The 26669-nt window shown below is 41.1% G+C and overlaps 3 protein-coding genes across 11 annotated transcripts in view; 1 reads left to right on the plus strand and 2 right to left on the minus strand.

The window, feature by feature from the left end:
• Positions 1-186: 186 nt before the first annotated feature.
• Positions 187-16947, minus strand: LOC144078989 (uncharacterized). 2 transcript variants are annotated; one of them, XM_077607496.1, is made up of 2 exons: positions 15429-16947; positions 187-303 (listed from the first exon to the last, which is right to left on the minus strand). In XM_077607496.1, exon 1 carries the CDS (start codon positions 16823-16825, stop codon positions 15728-15730), a length of 1098 nt encoding a protein of 365 aa, XP_077463622.1. In that variant the 5' UTR covers positions 16826-16947; the 3' UTR covers positions 187-303; positions 15429-15727. The 2 variants fall into 2 exon arrangements, with proteins under 2 accessions (XP_077463622.1, XP_077463621.1); XM_077607495.1 differs by lacking the exon at positions 187-303 and adding an exon at positions 9237-9321.
• Positions 6184-26669, plus strand: part of ror1 (receptor tyrosine kinase-like orphan receptor 1) — a 107861-nt gene continuing 87375 nt past the window's right edge. For 6 of the 8 annotated variants that reach the window (XR_013301374.1, XR_013301377.1, XR_013301375.1 and 3 more), the window contains exon 1: positions 6184-6608. Coding sequence is in view for 4 of the 8 variants with exons in the window: in XM_077607491.1 (XP_077463617.1) it covers positions 6512-6608 (97 nt within the window). In the remaining 4 variants the exon portion in view is untranslated. The remainder of the gene's footprint in view (positions 6609-26669) is intronic. The other 2 variants (XM_077607493.1, XM_077607492.1) reach the window with 2 other exon arrangements.
• LOC144078525 (uncharacterized) lies at positions 16986-20160 on the minus strand. The gene is made up of 3 exons (XM_077606641.1): positions 19961-20160; positions 17027-19642; positions 16986-16994 (listed from the first exon to the last, which is right to left on the minus strand). Exons 2-3 carry the CDS (start codon positions 19394-19396, stop codon positions 16986-16988), a joined length of 2379 nt encoding a protein of 792 aa, XP_077462767.1. The 5' UTR covers positions 19397-19642; positions 19961-20160.

Below are 26669 nucleotides of genomic sequence, written 5' to 3' on the forward strand. Positions count from 1 at the left end.
CCTGTTTTGAGAAACATAATTTCTTTGCTGTAATTATACTTCTAGAGTTGGAGTAAAAGAAGATGTCCTCCTTTCCTCCAGTTACTGTGGAAACAAATACATTACTAAAGTAAGGGTTTATTCTTTTTAGTGAATCATGACATTTACAAAATAGCACGATGATGGTATAGTTTTTAACTCGTGGGATCGATTCCAGCTTGATGGAGGTGTGATTGTGTATGTAGGTGGTTGTCTGTGTAGATCGCCTTTCGTCCGTCATCTGGGATCAGCTCTAGCACCCCGTGACCCTGACTGGGATAAGCACTATTGAAAATTAATGAGTGAAAAATTACAAAATACATTCTTGTTTTTACTATTGTAGTTCAGTTTTAGACATGCACAGTCATAATGATTGGTATAGTGCAGTAATATCTACATGATATCAGTGGCGGGCCGTCAGGGCCTTCAAGGCCTTCTCTGCTGGCCTAAGAAATACCTGAATCATATATTATATTTTGGCCATCAATACTTGTTAAATAATTCCAAATGGTCTGTTAGCTTCCTTTCATTGCTTTTCCCCCTGGTTGCACTGCTTCCAGATGTGTGTTTTCATATTGAAGCATTTAACCAATCACATTTCAGTCATTATTTGTTGCCATGGTCAGAAATCTGCCTCAAGGCCTTCACAATCAGTTCTGCGGGCTCTGCTGCATTAAACAAGCGTCGATAAGACTGTTGCTTTAACCAATCAGATTTCGAGTTGGCAACACCACAATGCATTGTCGCAGGCGTAGGGATACGTCATTGCCTTGTCGCAGGCGTAGGGATACGTCATCACTTTCACCAACTATGATTGGCTAGTGATTAGCCAGAGCTACAAAACTGTATTTGGAGCGAACTGCACAAGCAAATATATTGTTGTTGATTTAAAGCCATTTTCAAGACGGACTATGCCAGAAATACGACAGGACAGGCTTGACTTTCAGCATTAGCTTCGATGGCGATAGAAAAGAAGGAAGAAAGAAAGGAGGAGGGATATTGTGTACAGTTAAAAAGGATTTTTGGTGAGTAAAATATGGCTATATTCCTAAATAATATTTCAATTGTGGGCCAAGTTCGGATATCTGAAAAGCTCCAGTGTTTGTATTTAAGCTCCAGTGTTTGTATTTAATCACTAAATGCTGCTGGGAAGTGGACTTTACCCCATTTTAGTGCAATTTTTGCCGTTTCGCCATTGACGTCGATCGCTGTCTTTTCCCGGGGAAATCACCCCCCTGGCTTGTAATGTCTGAAAACTTCCAGTATTTGTATTTAATCAATAAATGCTGCTAGGAAGTGGATTTTACCCCATTTTAGTGCAATTTTTGCCGTTTCGTGTATGGACGTATCGACGTTCATCGCTGTCTTTTCCCGGGAAAATTACCCCCCGGCCCGGTTGTAATGTCTGAAAAGCCCCAGTATTTGTATTTAATCATTAAATGCTGCTATGAAGTGGATTTTACCCGTTGAAGGCGCTACGAGAAAATGCACGGACCGCCACTGCATTATATGGCTATGTAAATTTAAAATAGCAGTAATCTCTTTGTTAAAAACACTCCATCAGGGGTGGGCAATCTATTACACAAAGGGCCGCAGTGGGTGCAGGTTTTCATTCCTACCCATAAAGAGGATGCCTTTTCACCAATCTGGTGTCCTGCAAGTGCAATCAGTGGATTGCAGTCAGATGCTTCTTGTTTTCTGCAGAAATCTCATTGGTTAAAGTGCCTTTGCTGGATCGGTTGCAACCAAAACCTACACCCACAAGGACTGGTTTGCGCACCCCTGCACTACATACATAATGGAAAACAAATGTAAGTACAACATGTTTGTATAACTTTACGAGTTTGTATTTAGGTACATATTGGTGGGTTAGTCTTCCTTGAAAAACAAGGTTTTGAAGACATTCCAGAGGTGGACAAAGATTCCTAAATCCACGAATTCATGTCCTGATGTGCAGTTCTTCCACAATGAGATGGTCTGTATAATCTGGATAAATGTTGCAAGTAAAAAAAGACCCACCATTTGTGACCCAAATTGGTGTCAACTTGCATAACTGCCATATCTGGCCTAAAATTGGCTGCAATTTGGTTAATAGGAGTGAGGGTTAAAACTCAGGTGCAGCAGAAAGGCTACATGTTTCTCTCTGAACATGACAGGGAAAATTGGCCTTAATCACAAATGGTATACTTTGCAACAATTTATGTCATACATGTCAGTGTTGTGCCTGCAACAATCAATTCACTAATCCCCCACCAAAGCGTGCGGGTTAGTTAGGTTAAAGTTCTTGAGCCGGGATTTGTCAATCAGGTTGAATTTTCTAGTTGAAAGCTCGATGTTTAATTACAATCTTTGATCAGAATTTCCTGGGATTTGCAAAAGATGTTGCGACAACAGTGTGGAAGTGTTACCCTATTTTTCAGACCTTATCAAGATGCACTAGTCACTACCATGATTGCATTGCACGAGGGCCAAGTAGTGTAATGCAAAATGTGTTCCTTTTGTGTCTAATGTCGCTAATAGCCCACAGGCTGTATTTGGATTGGCTGTCATTACATCATGTAATCACAGAAAGGATTACATTAAGATGGTCTGGTCTGCTGCTATTAAAGGACCAAATGGCCTTCGTGGCGTGGCGCCATGTTTACAGAGGGATCCATTCAGGCCTTAAGAGAAAAGAAGGCAATATGGCAGACAAAGACGTCATTCTTAAAACTACTAAATATGGTTAAAGAATACAAACGTTTCATATTTCCGATTTGTTCTCGCTCAAGCCTGGTCTTTATACTGTATATGGCAGTTATGGTGCGCAACCTTTTCTGTACCGGTAGAGAATGTATTACAAGTTGTCCCTTGCAATTGTGTAGAACTGCACCGCTATTGCTATTACCGTATTTTCTGGACTATAAGTGCACTTTTTTCATAGTTTGGTTTGGCCTGCGACTAATACTCAGTGCGACTTATATATTTTTTCTCTCTCTCTGACCATGGAAATCCTGTTATGTTGTTGTTTTAGGCTATAGTCATCTAAAAAACTTATGTAAGCAAATGTTTATTTAATCTCTTGTTCTCCATTTGACTATTGTTACTCTAACTTATGTTTGTTTGTGGTTTCTGAAAAAAATATTTTAAAAAATCCCTCCAGAAAATGCTGCTTACACTCCAGTGCGACTTATGCATATGTTTTTTTAAATTAATTTTAATTGAAATGTATTCTTTGGCTCCCTAACACTCAGACAATTAATTTGTCATTAAAAATGCTAGACGGATGTTACAAGAAGGTTCAAAACCAAACAAAATTATCTTGGTGTCTCATGGAACAATTTTTCTGCGATCCTCCACAGCTCGATTAGTCTATTAGCCATCTTAAAGTCCACATTATTAGAGCTTTTCCTCATGTTCACAACCTGGAGTTTTCTATAGGAAAACATTCTATGGAGCCAGATCAGGTGAATAGAAAGGTTGCACAGAAATGTTTTCTATCATGTTGACTCATGGGCATTGTTAGTTGGCATTTTGTTATGGTGAAGCAGCCACAATTCTCACCATCAGTGTTTCACATAGCCTGAACAAAGTTGTCTGTCTCGGTCGATGGCTCTGATTGTTCACCTTCACGCTTTTGAGGGGGAAAGCCTGTGGTTTGTCGTTTGGGTCATAAACTTGTCCTTTGTGACATGTCCTGGAAATGATCTGGCATGGCACACCTTGTAAAGATTTGATAATGTCACTCTTGACGTAGGTGGAATTTTGGCAAACATTTCAAGATGTTGTAGTTAGTGTATGGGCGGCCCGGTGGGGCGATTGGTTAGCGCGCCGGCCTCACAGCTCTGGGGTCGTGGGTTCAAATTCAGGTCATGTCCATCTGTGTGGAGTTTGTATGGTTGCCCCTGGCCTGCGTGGGTTTCCTCCGGGTACTCCGGTTTCCTCCCACATTCCAAAAACATGAATGGTAGGCTGATTGGACACTTGAAATTGCCCCTAGGTATGAGTGTGAGAGAGATTGTCCGTCTCCTTGTGCCCTGCGATTGGCTGGCCACCGACCGATTCAGGGTGTTCCCCGTCTCTGGCCCGGAGTCACCTGGGATATGCTCCAGCACCCCCCGTGACCCTAATGAGGATAAAGCGGTTCAGAAAATGAGATGAGATGAGAGAGTTAGTCAATTTGAATTTATTTGAGAGAAAACCCATAAATGGTGCTATTTCTTTAACCTAATCATTTTGCTGCATGTGTGTTGTTGGGGGAGGATGGGATTTGTGACCTTGCGACACACCTGTGTGCCATTAAATCAGCCCTGATTCCAACATGGACACTTCTGACTTCCATTAACCCGTCGACTATTTGTCAAAAAAGTGGTCCTAGTTGTAAGTCTTATTATTGGAACCACATTTTAATTCTGTTGTTTGATTATTTTATGTTATTTCATGGTGAGAATGTATATTCTTCTTGATGGCAAAGCTTAACAAGTTTCCAATTGCTTCAACTGTAAAGAAACATTTCCATGTCATTTGACATTTGTGTCATTTGTGATTCATCTCATTTTCTGAACCACTTTATCCTCACTAGGGTCATGGGGGGTGCTGGAGCCTATCCCAGCTGACTTCGGGCCAGAGCCGGGTGGGGTACTCCCTGAATTGGTGGCCAGCCAATCGCAGAGCATAAGGAGACAAACAACAATTCATTCTCTCACACGTACCTAGGGGCAATTTAGAGTATCCAATCAGCCTACCATGCATGTCTTTGGAATGTGGGAGGAAACCAGAGTACCCGGAGAAAACCCACCCAGGCCAGGGCAGAACATGCAAACTCCACACAGATGGACATGACCTGAATTTAAACCCAGGACCCCAGAGCTGTGAGGTCGACACGGTAACCACTCAGCCGCCAGGCTTCCCTGTGGATTTGTCTTGTTTTTGAGGGTTTATTATTTATTGTTATTCCAGTGAAAAAAAAATCGTACTTTTATATCCAGTGATACAAATTTAGTCACACCCATACACTATCTCAAATCAGTGGGAAGCAAGGGCTGAATCATCTCCATATGGTGGTTAACAACATCTCTCCCGGGATGATTCTAAAAGTCGATTAAAGGAAGGAAGTGTAGTTAGATTTTGAATAGATACACTAAGGAAAATGCTGTATGACTGCGCTTGATCCCGACAAGGATCAGCACTACACATTTTGCCATGGATATTCAAAGGAGAGAAAGATCCGCCTTAAATTCTTCACTTTGAGTGATCTTTTAGAGCCATTTTTAGGGTAACAAGAAAGTCAAAAGGTTTTCAGTGGATAATATTTTCATCAGAGGAGGTTAGTCTCATTAATAGTCCCAGGCCAAGTCCCGAGGAAACGAAATTGGTACCAACGTTTCCTTTTATCCTCCCCACATGTGCAGTCACATGCAATCACAAAGTATGTGCCACAAATGAATTCAGCAAAATGAAACAAGTTGTGGGTGGGTGGGAGATGTTTACGTGTTTGATTGAGTGACATTAATAGGGCTATGATTGGCAGAAAAAAAACTTCATCATTTATTTTCTTTTATCTAATTTTCTTCATGTCCTATCAACTGATGTTTATTGATTTGGCTATTTGGTTATGGCTTTAATCATTTTTACATCATGTTGTTTTTAATCCTCTGTCTTTCACAGTTCTGTATTTGTTTTGTTTCAAACATGTTCACACCTGTGTGTTGTGTAACAATAAATACAGTGCAAACATTTTGAATATAAAAGGGAAATCTGTATCTCATTTGTATATTGTCTCATTGTAATTTAGTGAGTAATATCCACACATTCCACTAAGAGAATTAATGAAACTTTTAGGTCACACTTCTTTGAATTTAATTTGAATATGCTATGGGCAAATAAATCACAAACTTAAACTATTCCACAAAGGGCCGCAGAGGGTGTGGGTTTCCATTTTCCATAAAAAAGGACCGCTTTTCACCAATCTGGTGTCCTACAAGTGCAATCAGTGGATTGTAATCAGGTGCTCCTTGTTTTCTGCAAAAATCTCATTGGTTAAAGTGTCATTTCTGGATTGGTTGGAACAAAAACCTGCACCCACAGGGGCCCTCGAGGACCACTTCGCCCACCCCTGATTTAAATGGACCAGATTTTTCTATTTAAATTGATGAGTACAGCGTTATGACCAATATGGCCGCCAGATGGCGATACGTGGCATCAATGCAACCATGTGTTTCCACGATGTCTCTCCAGACTCGTGTGTTTCTGTGTGCGCGTGAGGTTAGTGGGCAGGATCACGATCATTTTGGAGAGACAGAAAGGGAAAAAAAGTGCCCGGAGCTCCGCCAAGGAGGAAAAGAGACATTCAAACCAGGACACAGCCATCAGGATCATCTCTCTCCCCCACCAGACCCATCGCCACTCAGATCTTGACGTGAGCACGCTGTGGAACTTTTAGTAGTGTCTCCCACTACAACTTCTGATTAGTGGATGTTCCAAATTGGCCAAGGTGTAACGCAGAGTTGAAGGAATGTATCCAAGTCGGACCGCGGCGAGCGGCTGTCTCCTGGGATGTCCAGGCTGGACGACCGTGCTCCTTCTCGGCTTCCTGGACTTCGTCGCGTCCGGTGAGTCTACAAACTTTTTCACCCGCTTACATCTCCCCCTTTAAAACTCTTTATATTTTCACTTGACGTCTTATTCGTTTACGCGGTGACTGTAAATAATATTTAAAAATTTTTTTTAGAAAAGAACGGACTTTTTTTCTGTGATGCTCCAATTGGGAATTTATTTATTTATAACAAAAGTTGCCCTATTCGACCACCGTGATCTATTCAAGCCTTTTGTGTTTCCCTTCCCCAATTGGTTTTGTTTGACCGTGATAATCCCATAGGTGTAATTTAAACAGTGCCCCAGGCAAACAATGTGATTTCCCCTCTCATGTAAATAATCTTTGCTATTTAGTTGACGGGGCCCATTGTGAGGGAGCAGCATCCACACGGGGAAAGACTTGACTCCTCGGGGCCCACAATGGGAGCCTCTTAGTGGGTCAGATGGAGAGCTTTTGTGCCTCCTAACCTTCAGTGCTCACTCGTTTCAAATTAAGATGGAAGCTTTAACCATCTGTCCGTCAATCCATCCACACCCAAAAAAGACATGCGGGTGTGTATACTTAGTTTGATACACCATTAATACTACACCCCAAAATCTAATGAGTCCGAATGTTTATTCTTCTCCCCGGAGTCAGCTGGGATAGGCTCCGGCACCCCTTGCAACCTTAATGAGGATAAAGCGGTTCAGAAAATGAGATGAAATATTTCTGCGAACCCACTTACCCACGAGTTTTTATTCATCTTCTGAACCGCTTATCCTCACAAGGGTCATGTGGGGTGCTGGAGCCTATCCCAGCTAAATGCAGGCACCAGGCAGGGGACACCCTGAATTGGTGGCCAGCCAATCGCAGGGCACATGGAGACGGACATCCATTGATATTCACACACATGCTTAGGGGCAATTTTGTCATGATTTCCTCGGGTGCGTGGTGAGAGAACACAGGATGCGAGGCAGGGAAAAAAGTGGTGAAAGTGCTGGTGCACAACTCTGGGTTTTAATGACAAAAATGCTCAATACAAAAGTGACAAATAAATGGGAAGACGCACAGAGGCAAAAATATGACTTGCGTGGAAACAAATGGTACACGCGGTAATACTCCCACAAAAAACGTCACCAGACACTTCCCTTAAATACGTGGACAAGTGCTAATTATAAACTTCAAAAAGCTGGCCACGAGAAAAAGGGAAACCAGGAGGGACATAAGAGGTGAGACATGCACATCACCCAGACAGCACACACAAGGAAAACACACACCTTCACCCAAAAACTCCAACAAAACATGACACATTTAGAGCAGTGGTCCCCAACCATCGGTCCATGGACCGGTACCGGTCCGTGAGTGACCTGGTGCCGGTCAAAATATTAAATATTAACCCCCTCCTACTTGAAATTAGGTGTTTGGTTTTTTGCCGTTGTGGTCGTCGTCCGTGCACCGTTAACCACAAAAACACACAAACACACACATTTGTATTAAGTTGTGGGCCTCATCATACGCCAGTCCGTGAGCAAATAGAAAGAGCTTTACCGGTCTGTGCTGAAAAAAAAGATTGGGGACCGCTAGCTTGGGGGGTGTGGAGTACCTGGAGAAACCCCACGCAAGCCCGGGGAGATCATGCAAACTCACACAATGAGGACCCATCTGGGATTGAATCCTTGACCCCAGAACTGTGAGGCCGCACGCTAACCACTCGGCCACCCACGAGTTTTATTTCTTCAAAGTTTACTTCCTTTGGATCAATTTGGTTCCAAGGCTGGGACTGTTTACTAACATTACAACATTCCTAACATTTTCATAATTGTCAAACAAATGTAGCATTAACATGAAGGAATGCACTTAATAATTGTAGATTCTCCTCTGCAATCTTCCGACAGAAGGGGTGGGCAATTAATCCACCAGGGGCTGTACTGGGTGCAAGTTTTTAATTAAACTAAACAAAATGACACCTTTTCACCAATCCAGTGTTTTATAATCGTATAATCAGTTTATTACAGTCAGAAGCTGCTAGTTTCAGCAGAATCTTTGTTGGTTAACTGTCTATGTTGCATCATTTATGAACAAAGCCCAGAATCCACTGCGGCTCTTTATGGAATAATTGCTCACTCTGACCTAGAGGAACAATCTTTAAGCACATTTACGTGAGATGCAATCTTCTCAAAGACACTCTGTATATTAAAATTAATTCCCCCAAAGACCATGCCACCAGGCGTGTGCGGTCAATTGGTCGCTGGTCGATTGGTCGCCAGTCTTTTGGTCGCCCCGACCGTGACAACAAAAGACCGGCGACCAAAAGACCGGCGACCAAAAGACCGGCGACCAAAAGACCGGCGACCAAAAGACCGGCGACAAAACAAGGTAAAACAACACGGTCTACGCATCAATAAAAGCCAACAATGGCCATGAGCAGTTTCACTGAGCCGACGTGTGAGTGTATAAGAGTTTGTATGTACATGCGTTGTCCTTTTAAGAAGCTACATCCGTCAGGGTCCTAACAAGTTCTCCAACAAAAAACAATAAAAGTCAGGGAAATTTGGAGCTTTTCTTTAGCCTAATAATTACTAGGGCATCAAGTATGACTAAATAGTAATTCGCAGTTTGTATTCCGGGAATTTGAGCAACGATTTAAATGGTAATTATCACTTACCTTCCGGGCGACCAAAAGACCGGCGACCAATCGACCGTGTACCGCCACTAGGTGTGCCCAGAGGCGGTCCTGGTAAATTTTGCGCCTTGGGAAGACAAGATTAATTTAAATAAAAATTGTAACGAGTTGTAAGCACGTCGGCCTCAAAGTTCAGGGGTTGAGGGTTCGATTCCAGGTCGGTCCTCATTGTGTGAAGTTTTCATGATCTCCTCGGGTTTGCGTGGGTTTTCTCCGGGTGCGCCACTTTACTCCCACATCCCAAAAACATGCATGGTAGGCTGGTTGAACATTAAAATGCTTCTTGGTATGAGTATGCGGGTGAATGGTTGTTCATCTCTTTGTGCCCTGTGATTGGCTGACAACCAATCCTCCTGCATATGGTTAGCTGGGATAGGCTCCAGCAACCACCTGCGACCCTTGAGGATAAGCGGTTTAGATATATATTTACATTTAAATAAAATGCTTTGTTAAAGGACCATTAATTTATGAAATAAAAAGCGGACCCTTTCAATCATTAATCGTTGATTAAAGAAAACTGGGAATCAAATAATCAGTTAACAATAAACAAATGTCAATAAAATACAACTTCTTTGATGGATCCATAAAAGTTTCAGTTATTTTATTACCAGCCATGTGTTGTTATTTTAAAAAATGAGCAAGTACCATTTTGTCCCTGTTCATGTTGGTTTGCGGTCAAAACAAAATATTACTTTAGACTTGGGGAAGCACTTTTTCTGAGTTAATCAAATGCAAATGAAGTCTTGTTGTTGTTTTCAAATGGAGTTTGATAGGGTTTGTAATCAAAAACCTGTTTTATATTCCACCTGGCATGACATGTAAAGAGAATATTTTCATTCTGTTTGCAATGCATACTCCTCATTAAATACTGTAATTAGTAACAGAGCTGCCTCAGTGTTTGAACACAGTTCTCTAGCTTTAACAGTATTGACCCGCATCACACCAAGATACAAGAAAAATCATCTGATTCTTCAATCATCAAGTTTTGTTTTTTGGGATCTAATGTATATCATAGCTTGTTACAGGAAAATCATATTTCCTCAAAAAGTTTTACTGATATTTCCTACAAAGTCATGTCGGTCTGGCGCAGTTTCAAAGTGCTCTCTCTCTCTCTCTCCATCAATCAAGCTGTGCCCTTAAATGGCAAAGTAATAATCTGTGGCAAGGCCATAAAAATAAATTGACGACAATGTTTTCTGACTACATAAATTGTATGTGTTCTTGACGCAGTGCATTCATCTGAGAAGGTAAAAGGTCCTTTGCAGAGCTCAGCCCTCCATGTGAAATCTGTTTAGAATTGCATTTAGCCATTTAATAACACTCAGGAAGCCTATAGATCATGTTGGGCCCAGTTGTCAAGCTACAGACTGCTGTGGAGCGCCATGTTGACACTTGAGGTACTTCACATCTGGGGGGCAGGGTGAACTAGGAGGGGGCACTAATGTATTGGGACTTGTCCTCCAGGCTGTGTCGCTCTGTGAAATTTGACATTTGGACAGACATTGTGGAAGCAATTTAAAGGCAGTTTAAAAAGAGCTGTTGCACTGGTAGCTGTATCATCCTCCTTTGTCTGACTCTTGGCGTAGTGTGTATTGCAAAGGTTTCAAACATTGCTTTGTCACTGGCCACACCATAGTTATGAGTTATTTCAGTGGGCAGTTATGTCTGACGTGATAAATTAACTAATCGACAACTATTTTTACAGTTGGTTAGTTGGTTTAAAAAAAAAGTGTAACTTAAGGGCCCAAATTCTCTATGTTGTCTCTTAATAAAAAAAGTTTTTATTAATTAATTAACTTATTTATTACCTATTTATCTGTCTAAAATGTCTTTTCCTGTCTGTATTCTCACCCTCTTGCTACTGTGACAATGAAATTTCCCAAATACGGGAAAAATATAGTAATCTAATAGCAAATATTGTTATCATTTTTTTTCATAGAAACACAAAAATGAGACAAAAACAAAGCTATAAGGTACAAAAGTCGTCAATGATCCCCTTTTTAAATAAAGAACAAAACCTTAAAAAGTGAATTAAGTTTTCTGTTTTACAATTTAAAAAAAAAATGTTTATCAGTGTTTGCTAACTCGCAGCCTCGAATTTTGTTTTTTTTCCTGTCTTTTTTTTAATCACTTGGTCAGTGAATTATATGTTTTAATGGTGTTTTTACCAGCAGGCTAGGCAAAATGGAATCGCATTTTTTTAATGAGAATTGCTGATAAATTGCTGACGAAATTTCCCGAATACGGGATGAATAAAGTTATCCAATCCAATCCAATAAAGCCCAAATACACTCAGTTTGAATCCAAGATTTATTCTATTCATTCAAAATAAATTCTAAAACCATATTTTTGTAGTTCTCTACATTGACATAGAGGATTAAATGGAAATGCATTCATTTGTTTTTCATACTGTTTTTCATATCTTAAGTTTCAATTTTTTGTATCAAACTAGAATTTGAAAGATTATACATTTTCCTTCTTTTTGTGTGCTTATTTTCCATATATAATGCATTGTTAAGATAAATTCTTGTTATTAAAAAAAAAAAAAATTCTCTTGCATTCAAATTGCAAATCGTTTGCCCATTGCACAAATTGGACAATAAAATATCCTTGAAGATACGCATGTATTTTTTTATGCATTCCCCCACCTCCAATTCATTACTTGCACTCTTTTTACAGCGAGAAAAAAAAGGTTATACATAAAGTGAAACAATCCTAAACAAATAATTTGCTATCTCGTGACAAGCGTTTTGTCACACGAGTACTTTTAAGCATGAACATCCAGAAAGTGTGAGAGACCGTAAATGAACAGCAGATGGCAATAATTATTTCTCTCAAAAGAGATTAACTGTATGTATTATACACAATGTGAATATTTCAACAAACTAGTAATAGTAATTTTACACTACTTTTATACCTCTTCCTGTTCACTATCAATAGCATGTGTCTGCTAAATGTCAATGTGGCTCACTGCTTAATAAGATGGCTTTTCGGAGGATATTGAATAGTAATGTTTGCTTTCACTCTCTTAAAAAGTACGCTGACCATTTCTGTCCAAATGTATCACATAGCCAGTGTTTAGTGTTTTTATCTCCCCTGTGTGATGTGGAATTCACTTATTATGGAGTTTTCTTATGATGTGCGATCTGAGTAAAGGTTGTATGCCTTTCCCGCAAAAATTATTGGAAGGAATGTCCTCTCAATATGCTTGGTTGCTAGCGGAGTCTTGTAGGAGAGAGGTTTAGGTTTTTCTTTTTTATTGATATACTCTGTGCCAAGCCAGGGATTTATGTGAATCCTTAGAACTCAACTTTGGGCAACATTGGCAGTCTACTCCGACTCCTTTAAATTGGATTGTGTGGAGCAAGTTTATTTTTTAGTGGTCACCATGCTTTGGTATAAACACACTTCCTTCTGATCCTTATTAGAGATGTTTGATAAAGTTTCTACCACTGTAAACTGTAGCCAAGCGTGAAAACCTTTTCCTGCAATTTACCGTCTACGTAGGAGGTCAGTCTGTTGGAGAGAAGGGAAAAAAATGTGCAATGGCTCAGAAAACAAAGCTTCATGATAAAATGCACTTGTTATTTGACCTTTCCTGAACGACATCAAACTCCTTGAGTAATTTGCCTCTATATTACACAGTGTCTAAGTCCCTTGTTGTAGTTGACCCGTCAGAATACATTTTAGATTTGCCCTGCAGAATTCGCATACAAGGCCAATTCTTGAGCCTAATTATGATTCATGTGCCCCAGTTAGATCTTTTCTTGTTAATCATCGACTCAAAACATTCTACTCAAGGTTGTCGTCACTAACTTGATTACTACTAAGTACCATGCTTGTTTTTGTTTCTTCTCATTTTTTTGCCCATTAAGTGAATTGATGCAATGTGCTGTATGAAAAAGGCTAATTGAATGTCTAGTTAGGCTGTCTTGCCTTGCAATTTCAACTTATTTTATTTTTTGCAAAGTGAATAAGTTCTCTACGTTCTTTGCGTGTCTCTCGTCTCAGTAGATTAATGAAAAAGTATACATTGTCAACCATTCGGTGGACAAGTGGTTAGTGCGTTGGCCTCACAGTCCCAAAAATATGCAGGGTAGGCTGGTTGAACACTCTAAATTGCCCCTAGGTATGACTGTGAATGAATGAAAGTCCGTCTCCTTGTGCCCTGCGATTGGCTGGCCACTAATTCAGGGTGTCCCCCACCTCTTGCCTAGCTGGGATAGGCTCCAGCACCCCCCCACGACCCTTTATGACGATATGCAGTTCATAAAAAGAATGAATGTCCACCACTGAGAATGTGTTATTGGTTGTTTGCCTATGTGAACCCAGAATGGCCCACAACCAGTATGAAAGTATGACTTCTCCTGCCTTCATCGCACTTATTCATCACTGGTGAAATTTTTCTCTTGTCTTGTTTATCGAGATCAACTCACACGAGCACCCTCAACACAGTACTTCTCTATACCTGTAATACAATGGTCCTTTGCCGCAAATAAGGCAAGCTGTTTGTACAAAGTGTCCTGATGACAAAGTGACACTTTAATGAGTCTAATGGCATAGGCCACACATATTGCATATCAATTGCCAGTGTGTGCTTGGCAGGGCTTAACGTGAAGGTCTAGCTTGGTTAGTTCTCCTCTAAAGAGCTTCTTTTAAGCTGAGTTTCATTGCAGTTTTATCAAGTTACACCTTTGTTAGCGTTTACTATTGCAAAATGTGCCTTGACTTAATGGGTATAGAGCCGACAACAGCTTATTTAATGGCGGGTAGGATAAAGTCTGACTTTTCAAAATCCGATACTTTTCAGAATGAATCTTTAAAGCCCTGTTTGTTTTGCTAACTGGGAGCTTGTGCTCTCCACACCTTCAATTATGCCTTTTGAACAACACCAATCTCTGTGGATCCTTGACCAAAATATTTCTATGAAAATGGTTTTCACTCCTTGGCAGGAGTCCATCATAAATATTTGTCTTTGGAAGCAGGTTTTGGAGGTTGTAGCTGACCTGCTTTGTTTGGCCTTGTGGAGAGATCTCATTGGTTGGGTACTTTTGAACCTCATACTGAATCTGGGCTTTCTTTTGCTGCTAACTCGTATTATATTGTTGTCATGACATTAATTTTCATGTTTGTGTTCATATTCTCGATTTGACATTAGTGTCCTAACTACATTGGTTGCATGTGTTGTGATGTCAGCAATCTTCAATGGGTAACAAGGGAAGCGTAGTTTGGTCTCACCTCTGAGTACTTAATAGTTGTGTACCTTTTTGCAACTGAAATATTACAAAAACTGATAAATAATTAAAATAATTTTGGACCCATATTCTGCGTAGTTTAAAGGTCAGTTCATACAAGAGCGAATTTTCTTTGAGGGGTACTTCATAATAATGCTTGAACTTTTGTTTTATCACTAGATGTTTAAAAAAAAAAACTAAATAATCATTCATTCATTTTCTGAATCGCTTATCCTCACAAGGGTTGTGGTGGTCACTGGAGCCTAACCCAGCTCACTTCGGGCACCAGGCGGGGGACACCTAAATTGGTGGCCAGACAATCGCAGGGCACGAATAGACAGACAACCACTCATACCAAATAATATACAGTATAATATACAATTTTTAAAAAGCACAACACAGATTCCATCACCTAATAGAACGCCACAAAACCTTCTCAAAAAGCCCACAATGCAACTTGCTCTTTAAATATTAAGATCATTGTCAAGTTATCTCTTTTCTTCAAATTTTGCCCCAAACTTGAAAAGGGGCCCCGATCTTATCAACGCAGGAACAACTCAAATCCTTCCAGTTTACACTTTTATTGAAATTAATGGTGATAGGAAGTGGTTAGGTTGAAAACCTTAAAGAAAGGGGAAAGGAGGAAGCATGTGACGTCATTCAAGTTTCACGTTACTATGGTGATCAAAGTGTTGCTCTTGAGTTTACTACTAGCATCTTGAATTTACTACAGAAAAGCAGGAGAGTGTTGAAATGATAGAGTGGAAATGCATGGGTACATTAACTGATTGAGTAAATCAAACACAAATATTCACTTTACAGAGATAGGTCATATGAGTAATCCAAGTTAAGGGAAAATACAAAGAATGCAACTTAAGGTTGCGAGAAGCAAATTAAGCATCAATCAGCTGGCATTTAGGTGGTACGTATTTTATCCTACCAGTTGCGTGTGATCGGGTCTGAAGGGTATTCCTTGGTATTCCTTGCTCCTTTCTCGCCTGTCTACCTTCAAGGCTTGAATCTGAATGTTTATATCCTGGCTCATGCCCTATGATCTTAGGCAGGAAATGAGGCGAGGTGACTTTTATTTGGGTTTTCTTTTCTGCCCCCTGTTGGCCTGGAGGAGGGGCAGACACATCTTCTCCAAAGTTGACTTGACACCTCCCACTTGGCATCTCGGTTCTTGAACCCAGAGAGGTCACACAGTTCCTGGTTGCTCTCGTTCGTTTCTTTGTTGGTCTATTTCTGTTCTTCCACAGGTATCAGGACAATGATGCGTCGTACATCTCTATGCAGAATTGTTGAAGGGATTTTTGTGGGGGGTTTCTTCGCGTGATCAGATTTGGTAGTAGAGACGGGGTAGCTTGGGAAGGTCTTGACGTGTACATCTCTGACGATGCCTCTTGTGTCGGGGACGACACTATCGACTCGTCCAAGCTTGTACTGGCCCCTTAGAGCATTTTGGTCGGCCAGCCAGACGATATCTCCCGTGGCTACATTTCTGTTCGTTGTGTGCCACTTACTTCGGATGAACAAGTTGGGTCCCGCCAGCTGGCTCCACTTCTTCCAGAATCGGTCGACTTCGGTCTGGATGGCTCTTAGTCTCTTGTAGGGGTAGCCTTGAAAGTCGAAGCTTCCTACATCTCCCTCAGGTCCTGTCCTTCCCAGCAGAAGAGTGTTTGGGCTGATGTAGTCTATGCATTCCTCACGACTTTGCGTCCTGGCGTCAATGGGTCTTTCGTTGGCCAGATTGGCAGCCATGTAGAGGAAGGTTTGGAACTCACTCCACGTGAAGCATCTGTCTCCTGCCAGGTTGTGCAGGGCACGTTTTACAGCGCGTACTGCGGCCTCGGCAGCTCCATTTCGGTGTGGGGAGGCCGCAGGGTGGAGTTTCCAGTTCCATTCCGTTCCATGCGTGGAGGCTTCATCCTCGACTCTGGATGCTTCCAGCTTCCTCCGGAAGGCATGCAGTTCTTTGAGGGCTGGCCTGGCGCCCACAAAGTTTTTTCCTGGATCTGACCATATCTTCTTCGGGTGTCCCCGTAATGCTGCAAATCTCTTGTAGGCCAACAGAAAGCCTTCAGATGACAGGTCATTTACTACGTCTGTGTGTAGGGCTCGGGATGCCATGCAGCAGAAAACTAGTCCCCATACTTTGAGTCCTGATCTCTTCTTCACCTCGTCCTTCACTTCGTAAGGGCCGAACAGGTCCACAGTTGCGTATTGAAATGGTCTCCTAGTCAGTGGTTTGGGAGTGTTTTCTCTCACCTCCTCTCCCAGGAGGTTTTGACCCACTCTCATTTTCTTTCTTCTCTTAGAGAAGTTAACTGAGGTCATGGGGTACAGCTTGTTGCTTTCGACAATGTAGCCGACTCCAAGGGCTTTGTCGTCTTCTCCTCTTCTTTGATTTGGTAGAATGAGTATATTGCTGGAAGATACTCCTGCTGTGAGTATCTCCCTCCCACTTTGGCCTGACCGGAGCCAGGCTGGCTGGCAGTTACCACATCTGCATCCTCCGCACTTTGGTTCGCAGGCTGCCCCAATACTGTCCCATTTCCACCAGTTGAGGAATTCTTTGTCTGTGACAGTGCTTCTAGTTTCAGCTTTGAATTCCTCTGATGCTCTGAGTTCTTGGTATTTCACTGCTGTGGCCCTCATGGACCGTGCAAAGTGTGTTTTGGATGTGCGAGCTGCCACACTCTCTTCCTCAAAGAGGTCTGGGTGCGTTCCACCAACGGTCTTCCCCAATGGTCCGTCCCATAAGACGAGGTCGCCGATCACTTTCGCCCTCTGTGGTGCGAGGCGTCCTTCCCGGTGACTGATGAGGAGCTCGACCTGCTCTGGTCTGTGCAGGTCCTCTAAGCTCACTTCTGGGAAGAACCCTTTCAGTTCTTCAGGTTTGATAGTCCTACTTATCTTGGCTATTTCTTTCAAACCATAACAGGTAAGTTCATGGGCTCTTTGCGTCCCTGTGGGTGTCTTAACTCTCACTCGGAGCTGATACTTTTTTGTTTTTACTTTCAAAACCATCCCCCCAACACCGTGGACCAGTAGGGTGACCTTCTCACTTCCGAGGTTGAGCCTTTTGGCTGCGCTGTGGGTAATGTAGTTTGTATCAGACGCCAAGTCAATCAGTGTTCCAATTTTCTGACCTGCATTGGTTGTTACTTCGAGGAGCATAAGCATCACTGGGAGTTCCTCCCCTTCACTATGCCCCATTGCTGCAGACTTGTCGGTGCAGAGCGAACTTGCCGAAACATTGGTGAAGACTCTCTTGAATTCTTCTGCCGCTTCGGGGGACATTCTAGACACAAATCCCTGTTGTTCTTCTGTCAATCCGTGCCTCCCCGCACTTGGTCTTGGTATTGCGTTTCCTTTTTGACACAGGAAAAAGTGATGGTCTCTCTTGCAGCTCTGTTTCCTGCACAAGTAAGTGTCCCTGCATTCGCTTTCATCCTTGTGACACCCTAGGCACTTTTTGCAGGCTCCCAACCTTTCAACTGCACTCAACTTGTCTTTCGGTTTCAGGTTTTTGAACGCCTTGCAGAAGAACAGCTTCTCTCCGTGCCCCTCTTCCCCGCAGACGACACATCCCCCTTTGCTCGTGGACTTGGTTGAGGCGTACCTTCTGGGTTCGCTTGGCCTCGGTTCCCCTGATCTTCTCTCGGGCTTCAGAGGTGTATTAAGCTGCTCGGCCCTCTCCAAGACCTCCTCTTGGTCCTTCAGGTACCTTAGGAGGCTGTCAAAGTGGTTGTCTGGGGTGACTCCATTAGCTCGGTTGGTCATGAAGTCTAACCAGTTCATCTTTATTCTTTCTGGTAATTTCCTCTCTATTGATCTGATTACAAGCAGATTTTTGATGGCTCCAGTGTTGTCGATTTCTATGAGATCGTTGAGGGCCTTTTCGATTGCTTGGATCATGTCAATCACTTTCCGGGGTTGGTCTGATGTCAGGATGGGGATTTTATCCAGGTCTTCAACAATCTCCAAGGCTATTGTTGTTTTGTTTCCAAATCGGTTTTCCAGCATCCTGAATATGTCTTCGGCGGTCTGACAGGTGTACAGGCCTAGGTCTCTGCAGATTCTCCCGTCCACATTTTGAAGGAGCTGGAGTCTTCTGGCTTCCGTCGAGCCAGTTGGCTCACCTTGTTTCTGAAGACTTTCCCAGGTCTTTTTCCACGGGTGGAAGTCTCTTCTGGAGCCATAGAATTTGGGTAGGCTGGTGGCCTTCATTTTGAGAACGGGTGCCTGTTCTGCAGGCTTTGTTCGGAGGGTTCCTTCTTTTCCTGTTCCATCCTCCTTGGACATTTGTAGGTGTTCTGCCTTCCTTGTATTGATGGTGACCCTCTTTTCTTTTAGGTCTTGTAGTCTTTTCTCCCAGGTGGGTCTTTCTTCATTTGGGATCCATTCTTCCCATTCCTTGAACGCTGTCATGAGCTCAAGTATGCTTCTTCTAGCATGGGTTACTTGCTGTTCATAGGCATCATTACATGCCGCAGTCACTGGGGTCCTAAGGGCCTGTCCGCAGTATATTTCTGCTTCCGCCATTGCAGACGTGAGCTCAGTCCTGCCGTATCTCTCCCAGAGACTTAATTGTACTATCTCCCTTACTTCTGTCAGCTTGGTATCACAGTCTTCTCCGGTCTTCTTTATTTTCTCCAATATTCCTCCGATATCTTCCTCAGAACCTCCCCGTTCGGCAAGGAGGCCGAGTTCGTAATCGCTATTGGTGTTATCTACCTCTCGTGCTTGTGCATAGAGCCTATTGTATTCCCTCAGCAACTTTGATTTCTCCAGTTTTCTTGCCTCTTTGCTTAGGTACCTGGCTTGATTGATGAAGGCTCTTTCTGCTTTGGCCCTTTCGAGCCTTAGCTGCTCAATTTTTTTCCCAGTGGCTTCTTCCGCCATGGCTTGAGGCCTCGCACTCCTCTTGAGGCCCTTCCGACGACTGCGTTGGCTTTATCGCAAGGCCTTTAATCCTTTGTCTATGATGCCACGCTGGTTTTCAACTGTCAAGTTATCTCTTCTTTTCTTCAAATTTTGCCCCAAACTTGAAAAGGGGCCCCGATCTTATCAACGCAGGAACAACTCAAATCCTTCCAGTTTACACTTTTATTGAAGTTAATGGTGATAGGAAGTGGTTAGGTTGAAAACCTTAAAGAAAGGGGAAAGGAGGAAGCATGTGACGTCATTCAAGTTTCACGTTACTATGGTGATCAAAGTGTTGCTCTTGAGTTTACTACTAGCATCTTGAATTTACTACAGAAAAGCAGGAGAGTGTTGAAATGATAGAGTGGAAATGCATGGGTACATTAACTGATTGAGTAAATCAAACACAAATATTCACTTTACAGAGATAGGTCATATGAGTAATCCAAGTTAAGGGAAAATACAAAGAATGCAACTTAAGGTTGCGAGAAGCAAATTAAGCATCAATCAGCTGGCATTTAGGTGGTACGTATTTTATCCTACCAGTTGCGTGTGATCGGGTCTGAAGGGTATTCCTTGGTATTCCTTGCTCCTTTCTCGCCTGTCTACCTTCAAGGCTTGAATCTGAATGTTTATATCCTGGCTCATGCCCTATGATCTTAGGCAGGAAATGAGGCGAGGTGACTTTTATTTGGGTTTTCTTTTCTGCCCCCTGTTGGCCTGGAGGAGGGGCAGACACATCTTCTCCAAAGTTGACTTGATTTAAAAAAGAGATTAAAAAAAAATATCGACAGAAGCTGCTTGAATGGTATGATCATCAACTGAAGACCAGCAGGGCCTCTGTAAGTGAAATAGCGGCCGCCAAAAACTAAGAGTGGGAATTTTGTCAACGGGTACACTCTGAACTAGAGCTGGGGGCCTTTTTCTTTCTTTTCTTTTTAAAATTTTTTTTGATAAACCAATTTTCTTTCATTGTTATTTTGAAGAATCTGAAACAAAATATATTGGAAATTGCCTCAACATTATGAATTAAATGGCTTGTGTGTTTACATAAATTGGTTACTGGGAGGTGAGCATTACTACAATTCAGGAAGAACAACACTTTGTTGATAACTTTTTATTTGAAAATCAGTCAATGGCTGACAGTTATAGTCCTTGTGTGTGTGTGTGTGTGTGTGTGTGTGTATATATATATATGAATGTTCTTGAGCCGTCGACGTGTCAATACTCAGTTTGATGACGTAGCACAATCTTAATTAGTTTTGCTCTTGAAGGATGTTAGATACCCCATTAAATACTAGCTTCAAAATATTGTATTATTGGATGTAAAATTGTATTCTAATGCTCTATTTGTCCAGTTTTCTCAGTTAGTCTTAATCTTAAGGTTTGCATTAACTTTAGTTTAATAAACAGCTTGAAAAATTCTATTTTAGGTACTGTTCAAAATATTTTGAGCTAATCAGTTTCCTTCAGCACCATGTTGTGTTCAAATAATAATGCGATTTAATGAAAACAACCTAAAATATATTTTTTGTCTATGATCTGTAACTTAAAATTGCCCAGTCCTACTCTGAATCTGGCATAGTCCTTGAAATCCCTAAATATGACTTCTTGCTGGTTCTCTTGAAAAATCATGGAGTGCTGAGAGGCAAATGTACTTTAATCAGACTTTATGTTTTTGTATACAGTATATCCACTCGGAGTGCTGATTTAATGTCCCAAAAGATTTTAATCAAAGCTGACACAGATTTTGAAACATAAATTTTGGTTTTCCCTATGCGAACAGACTTTATTCACCTCACCCATATTTTCCACTCCCTCTATATACAGTATCTGCCTCAGTCTAGAAAAAAAATACAGAACCCCCCCTCCAACACGTCAATTGGTTTAAACAGGTCAGGAAATGAAACTCCTTTTCCTTCCAGCTCACAGTGGGAGAATGGGACCAGCTGAGGGTAAGAGGAAAGGGAAATATCCATTGACCGTTTACTGAAAAGGATCAAGTACCTAAGTTCTGTGACAAGCTTGGTCAACCAATCTGAGAAGACAGAAAGACATTATGACAACATTTTTTTACAGTGGCGCTTAACGAACAGTATAAGCTCAAACCAGTTAACTAAAAACATCAATATTAGACTCCATGAGAAATGAGGCTTATATAGAAGGAAAGGGCATAAAGTAACGTCCCTCTTTTTGAGTCATTTAATCTACGGAGTTTACGTCTATTGTGAATTCCCATGCCTAAAATGGCATTAATTCCTCGCGTAATGGCAACTTTATTATATGTTGTGTAATGTTGGTCCATTTTATTTTTTTAAAAACATTTGACCTCCACACATTCATTAGAAGTCAATGATCTTCTTCTCAGAGGTGCATGCATAAGAGGCTTAGGCCCGCGTGATGCCTCAGCTTGTTTGCTTAACCCCTGTATGGTTGCCTTTAGTGGTGCTAAGCTTTGCCCAGAAGAGCTCATTATCTCACACTGAAACATGGATTAAGGAACACTTTAGTACAAAGGTATTGTACAGGCTTTGAGACAATATGAACACATTCAATACACTTTAGCCGGGGCACAGGTTGTAGAGTGGGCTGTCCAATGACCAAAAGGTCAATGGTTAAAATCCCAGCTTGGATGATAGAGTCGAAGTCACTGCTGAACAAGGTACTAAATGCTTTCCAGGTCACCAAAATAGAAGTGTTCTCAATTTCCCTACCTTGTTAAATCAAGAAAATGTAGGGTGGTACAGAGGAATTCTTCCTTGACTTTAGAAATTTTATTTTGGGTGAGATTTAATTAATGTAATACTCTTATTTTAATTTATTTATTTATTTTTCTGTCCTTTTTTTATTTTTATTTTATTTCTTTTTTTAATTTTATTATTTTTTGGGGGTGGGAGGAAGATGTCTTGTTTGATTATTATATTTTACGATTGTGCCACAGCCTGCTTACGAGCAATCATCTTCAAATATTGCAAACATAACGAGAGGCGGGAAACTCAGGGGTACTATCTCATGATATGATATGATTTGCGATCCAAGGTTCACCGTAACGATTATCTAACAATATTGTGATACAACGATTATTGATACACGGGTCATAACGTTATTCTAGGAAATTCCATGATAAAATAATTATTAGTACAGGGGTCAGAAAATCAATCTATGTTATGCTACTACGATAAAAATATTCAATATAAAACCAGGATATTTCAAGGTGAGAAAAAATTCTGTTTATCTGGTCCTTTATCACACAGTGGCACCTTTTCGCTGTAGAATAAAAAGCTAGCCTGAGGAACTAGCCTGGCAAGACCGCTTGACTTTCACCATGTACAAGATACACCGCAATATCGTCTAGTATTTTGTGGGATGTGGTCGATTTACAAAATTGGTGTAAGAGGTGGGCTAACAAGCTTAGACTGACCCGAAAGACCCAATCACAAGCAGGGTTGTAATCTAAATGAAGGTCAGTTGTACTTATATTTTAGTTCTTAAACAATACTGGCATATAGTCACCATACCTGCCTTATTTGTGTTAAAAATCTACAAGGATATGGTTTATTCTTCAGTACATGAATTGTTTTTAAGATAGAACTAATGTCCATTCAAAAAAATATGCGGTCTGAGATCTGCCTTTTGATTCTGTGCGCAAAGCTTGGTGTTCTCTTGCGCTTTGAGCAAGACTTTTCATTGCACAAGCAACAGCAGGATGATGTAAAATATTTAATAATCATTGTGCTTCAACATCCCCTAGCTATGGGTGTGAGCACGAATGACTGTTCCTCTCCTTGTGCCTTCAATTGGCTGGCCATTGATTCATGGTGTCCCCCACCCGGTGCCCGTAGTTGGCTGGCATGGGATTCAGCAACCCCCGCGACCCTTGTGACGATAAGCGGTCCAGAAAATGAATCAATATGCAGTTCATTTTCACTAACCAAATTTGACCAACTGTTTTTGCTTTTTCATGACAAATAAAAGCATACATTCACATTTTTGATGAAAACCAAAGCCATGATGATGTGCACAGAGAGGATAAATCATACTTCATCATTAATCACTGGTGTGCCATGAAAAGCTTACCTTAAATATATTGACGGCGAGCAGAAAGTCATCATTTTGTTTGAGTAAAACTAGTGATGTCCTGATCCGATACGCAGTATCTTCGAACCGGTATTTGCTCCGGATACGACTATTTTTAGAATATCTGTCAGGATTGGATTTGGTCACGAGATCGGATCAGATCCAGTAGCCGCATGTGTTTTCGTAACATCATGCTTTTCTGCTGCTGTAAATCTAACCACTCGGCAAACATGTCCTCTGAGTGGGGCTACATCTCGAAACAAACTAATGACAGTAACAGATCATCGTGTAATATCGTAAACAAAGCTTTTCTTGACATTAATATACAAGGAAAGCGAAGCGGTATTGGCAAAACATGCCTTGTTAAAAATTGGAAAGGATCTTGAGTCAAAGTCAGCATATTGGGAGATCCTGAAGTATAACACTATGCAATAATTTGTAAAAAAAAAAAAAAAAGGAAGGTTGGGCTAAGATATTTAATTTTCCTCCCAATTTTTACTTCAATTCACGTTGTTGATGCTAGCCTGCATGATTGCCCTCAATCAGGGCTTGAACATTAAAGCAGATCAAGTGTGATTTCTGGTATGAGTTGCAAATGTTCACTTGCTGACTCCCAGTGTAGGTGGTCTTGGAAAGCCACCAAGATCACTGGGCTGTTCTGTAATGTGAAAGTAATTATCAGCCAGCAGTTTTACACACGGCCAATATGTGTGGAAGGACAAGGGGCTGTATAGGTCAGCAGTGTGATGTAGGTACATGGTGTCATTGCAAGAATGTGGCTGTCTTGCATAATGTCTAATGGCAGCTAGATACATGTATCACTGCAATTAAGATGCAACCACCACCCAAAGGTATAAGTTACACATTCTTGCTTGAGGTTAAAGTTGAATGTTAAATAAAAATGGGTTTAGATGGAGTTTAAATCCAGATTTATTTAGTTCCCTGCAGGCCCCTTTGATGTCTTCACCCTTCGTCTCCTTCATCTGACATTCCCCCCTGATAGAGATCTGCCTGGGACTTATTCTGGAATGTAGTAAATGGGTGCCACACACATTTGAACATAAGGTTACATTGGAGGTGGCTATACAAACAATACATATATACTCTGTTAGATATCCAGAAATAATATCTTAGGAGAAATGCCATATTTATTGTTCAAATTGAGCAAACATTTTACTTCTGCTTGGGTATTTTTCAGCGGAAATGCTACCTTTGCTATGTTCGATTGAGCTGTATTCTATTTTTCTTTATCTGCCATGTTTTCTTGCCTTAATGATCTTTTTTGGTTTGCCAAAGCGACTATCACCATACCTGTTTTGTCCATGCAGTTACATGGCTGTAGACATATTCCATGTGGACCCATGCAGAAGGAAAGTTTAAAAAATGACAAATTTATGTAAAACATGAAAGAAATCTATTCTCACCTTACAGAGAGGTTCATGCACATGCCGTAGCACAATGCATTCATAGCTTTGGAGATGAGTAATAAATCGGCAGAACCTTCATTTACAACACTGTCAGGGTCGCAGGGTGCTGGAGCCTATTCCATTTGACCTTGAACGACCGGTTTTGGAGTAATGAAACACACATTCACATTGCGAATAGTTCTGATGGGTGCACCTCTTACAGTGCAATATAATCAAATAATTTTAATTAATAGTCTGTTCCGTGCGTGGAAAAAAGGAACGTTAATTTATATTATTTACAGCGAGTGAATGTGCTGGTGTTTTTTTCCCCTTCAAATCGATCTCACGCTGACCGCATAGTAGTTAAGTGAATGAATTGCTACGCAAAGTGATGCTATTTTTTGCCAATAGTTAAATGAAATTATTTATTTCTATTTTATACTATTGGCCAATTGAAATGCAAGAGCTTTCCAAAAAATAATTACACATCAGTTTCTCAGTACTTAAATCTTTTCTGTGGAATTGATCCTCTTACTCAAGTAATTATTTGGATTACATTTGAATCATATTTTATTATCCGGAATCAAACATGAATAGTTTTTGGTTACTCTACCCACCTCTGGGTTAGATTTGGTTCCTTTGTGTGTTTACAGTGTGCGAGTAAGGTGCGTGGCCTCTGTCACATCTGGCAGCCTGTGGTTTCTTTCATGACCTGCTAAATGAGGGGAAAAATACTCCCAGCTGCCCCTAGGACAGCTCAATTGGCGTAGGCTTTCTATAGTTACTGAGCTCACGCGTTCATTTTTCAATTCCTTTCCATTGTTCGTCCCAAAACATATCCTGAAATTGCCTTTATATGAAGTGTATGACCTAAACCTGGGAATCCAGCTTCTTTGTCCGTGATGGCATTTCTTCTGTTGAACACATTATAATTGATATATTTGATATAAGAGCTTACTACATCACTTTGGTGAACATAGCAAACATTAATTGATTAATTTAATTGATTAATTCATCAAATTCCTTGACTGTTTGCAGTTGATGGTGACTTACTCCTGTCTCTAAGCAATTCAGGCAAAACTCTCTACATACATTGCTGCCACTGGCAGGTGCTCTGTTGATGCATTATTTGCACAAAACCAACCAATAGAGGCTTGGCTATATCCAAACTTGGACCTTAGCTGTAGTTCAACTTCAAGAGGCAACATCATTGAGCTCCATGCATCATGGGCATTTGAACATCAACTCAGAACATTCTCAGATCTCTTTCTATTTAATATTTTAGTCAAAATGGCAGACACAGGTTTTGTGACAATAAGGGCAGATAGTTTCCATATTTTGCTGTGCGTTCTTTAATGGCACATCAGCTCAGTGTGTGGGTTGATGTTGTAGTTTTTCAGTCGCAGGGTCCTTGCATAAAATAAACTGTTTAGTGAGTGTGCAACTAGTACAGTGGAACATGCACTACTTGGAAAAAATAATGTCAGTAAGTGCACTTTAGCGTTTTCCCATAAGAAGAACAAAAAGGCAGACGGTGTGTTGCTGTAATATCAGCTGTCTGCAGGAGAAACAACTGCTTCTTGGCATGGAAAAGCCATTTTGACCTTGGCCGCTGTGGGAAGATCGGACAAGGACCAGCAAACGTCCCTCCCACCCGTCACCAAAAATCCACACACGATATATTTCAGCTATCTGAAGAGAGATGAGCTGGGAGATATCAACCTTGAAAGATGAAAAGCATCTTTTGCCTGAAACGGCACTCTAAGAGC

This window comes from Stigmatopora argus, chromosome 8 (genome assembly GCF_051989625.1).
Source record: "Stigmatopora argus isolate UIUO_Sarg chromosome 8, RoL_Sarg_1.0, whole genome shotgun sequence".
Classification (NCBI taxonomy): Eukaryota; Metazoa; Chordata; class Actinopteri; order Syngnathiformes; family Syngnathidae; genus Stigmatopora; species Stigmatopora argus.

Bases quoted from the DNA above. Each gene is read 5' to 3' on its own strand.
- LOC144078525 (XM_077606641.1), bottom strand. From the start codon at position 19,396: ATGGCGGAAGAAGCCACTGGGAAAAAAATTGAGCAGCTAAGGCTCGAA.
- LOC144078989 (XM_077607496.1), bottom strand. From the start codon at position 16,825: ATGACCTCAGTTAACTTCTCTAAGAGAAGAAAGAAAATGAGAGTGGGT.